Source organism: Limulus polyphemus, unplaced genomic scaffold (assembly GCF_000517525.1).
Source record: "Limulus polyphemus unplaced genomic scaffold, Limulus_polyphemus-2.1.2 Scaffold374, whole genome shotgun sequence".
NCBI lineage: Eukaryota > Metazoa > Arthropoda > Merostomata > Xiphosura > Limulidae > Limulus > Limulus polyphemus.
In genome coordinates this window covers 327,020-328,884 of record NW_013665984.1, presented here as the reverse complement: position 1 = coordinate 328,884, position 1,865 = coordinate 327,020, and the positions used below count along the sequence as shown (strand labels likewise).

Here is a 1,865-nt window from a genome sequence, read left to right as displayed (position 1 = left end):
ATAACTATTCAATCACAGTTGAGTTTAATTTAACCTCTTTTTGTCTCCTAACATTCTACTACACTGTGTTCAAATGCCATCCATACTATCTTGTTTGCATTGTTTTTGAATTCTTGTTACATTTTTAGCTAACTGTAATTCTAAAAGCATGTAGAAGTATATCATCTTGACAAAAGAATTAGATTAAGTACTGTTTTGGTTTCCTTCACATTTTCCTGCATTATATTTTAAATTTTTTCATGCTGTTATTGTACGGACTAGCTAATTTCGGTTTATTATGTCACATTTCAAAATTAAAACCTGATTTTATAAATGCTCCTATCTTTAATAACATACTAAATAAATTGTGTTTGATAAAAATGCAGTTACTTCTAGAATTAATGAAAACATGGAATATCATGTCTTTTTTACTATGAGTATACAGAAATGAAAGTCCTACTCTTCAAAATGTTTGTACATAAGCTACATTTTAAATAGAAGTTTTGGAGCTTTTTTTATTTTTAGGTCTATTTGTGGTATTTTATGTAGAGAAGTAGAAGAAGCGGCTGATATTTGAACTTCTTTTTTCAATAAAAGTGTGTTGGGTTTTGGCTTTCAAATATTTTGTGATAAGTCAAATCTGAGACATTGTAAATAATGAAGTCAAATATGCTGAAACAGCAACAACAATAATAAAATGCATCAAAACCTTTTTGTTCACATAAGTCAATCATTACCCTTCCTCTAGTTTAGGCTTAGTACTAATCAGGTAGTGGTGTTTTAGCAAATTTATGCATTTTTTTTAATTTATGCATAAAAATAGAGTATACTCTTCTTCAGACATATCTATTTATTTTATACCATACACAAATTTCCAAAGCATTGAAAAATCACTCCCATGTCAAGCAAACTGTATTATGCATGAGGATTTATATTAAAATCATGTTAGATTTAATTAAGAATCATATTAAGTTTTTAAGAATATTTGTTATTTAAAAGTTCTGCTTAAATGCTATGGAGAAAACTCTTATTTAACAATGGTTTTTAATCATTATTTCAAACTAAAAGCTCATTAGAGGTCAAAATCTTTATTAAATCATACATGTTTGATGTGATCAGTATTCTATGTTTAGCTTTGCTATCATGTATGTTTATTATTTGTATAACACACTAAAAATTGTGTACTTTTTTACAAAAACTGTTTATCTGCAAATGTATGCATACACGCTATAAGTTGTGTTGGTATAAATGTTTAATATGATACATTTTCCTTCCATTTTGTTCTTTGACCAGGCTAGAACCATTACTGCAAAGGATAAAGGAAGACAGAAAAGTGGTACTCTGTCCAATAATGGATGTTATTGATGACAAAACATTGCATTATCTTGGAAATAATAAAGAAGACTTCCATATTGGTGGCTTTACATGGAATGGACATTTTACTTCAATAGAAATCCCTGAGTGGGAAGAACAACGCAGAAAGAGTGTTGTAGCTCCAGCAAAGTACTGTATCAACATTTTTAATTTCAAGAAAATTCTATACATACAAAGTACACTTAGATATATCGGAAAAAATATATATTTATGAGCAAATAAATTGCCTTAGCTTTAGAGTCTAGTCCTTAGTGTATTTATATACATGAAAATATTCATAAACAAATTAACCCTTCAATGACATAATGTGAGAGTATCAGTTGGTACTGTGAGGCTTTGTGAAAATAAACTTATTTCAGTTTATTCTTTAAAGAGAAAGAACCATATTTCATATACGGTAAGGAAATTTTGACATAAGAAATCTGCTTTCGAAATGTAAAAAAAACCAATCTACTAATGCCTTACTAAAAATATTGAAAAATTTCCCTAAATAAAAAATATATATATATATA

At 27.7% G+C, this 1,865-nt stretch overlaps 1 protein-coding gene across 1 annotated transcript in view; it reads left to right on the top strand.

Moving 5' to 3' along the window:
- The window catches only part of LOC106457797 (polypeptide N-acetylgalactosaminyltransferase 1-like), a 30,349-nt gene that overhangs the window by 14,917 nt on the left and 13,567 nt on the right, over positions 1 to 1,865 (top strand). The window contains exon 4 of the mRNA XM_013917245.2: positions 1,273 to 1,482. Within this exon, the coding sequence (XP_013772699.1) occupies positions 1,273 to 1,482 (210 nt within the window). The remainder of the gene's footprint in view (positions 1 to 1,272; positions 1,483 to 1,865) is intronic.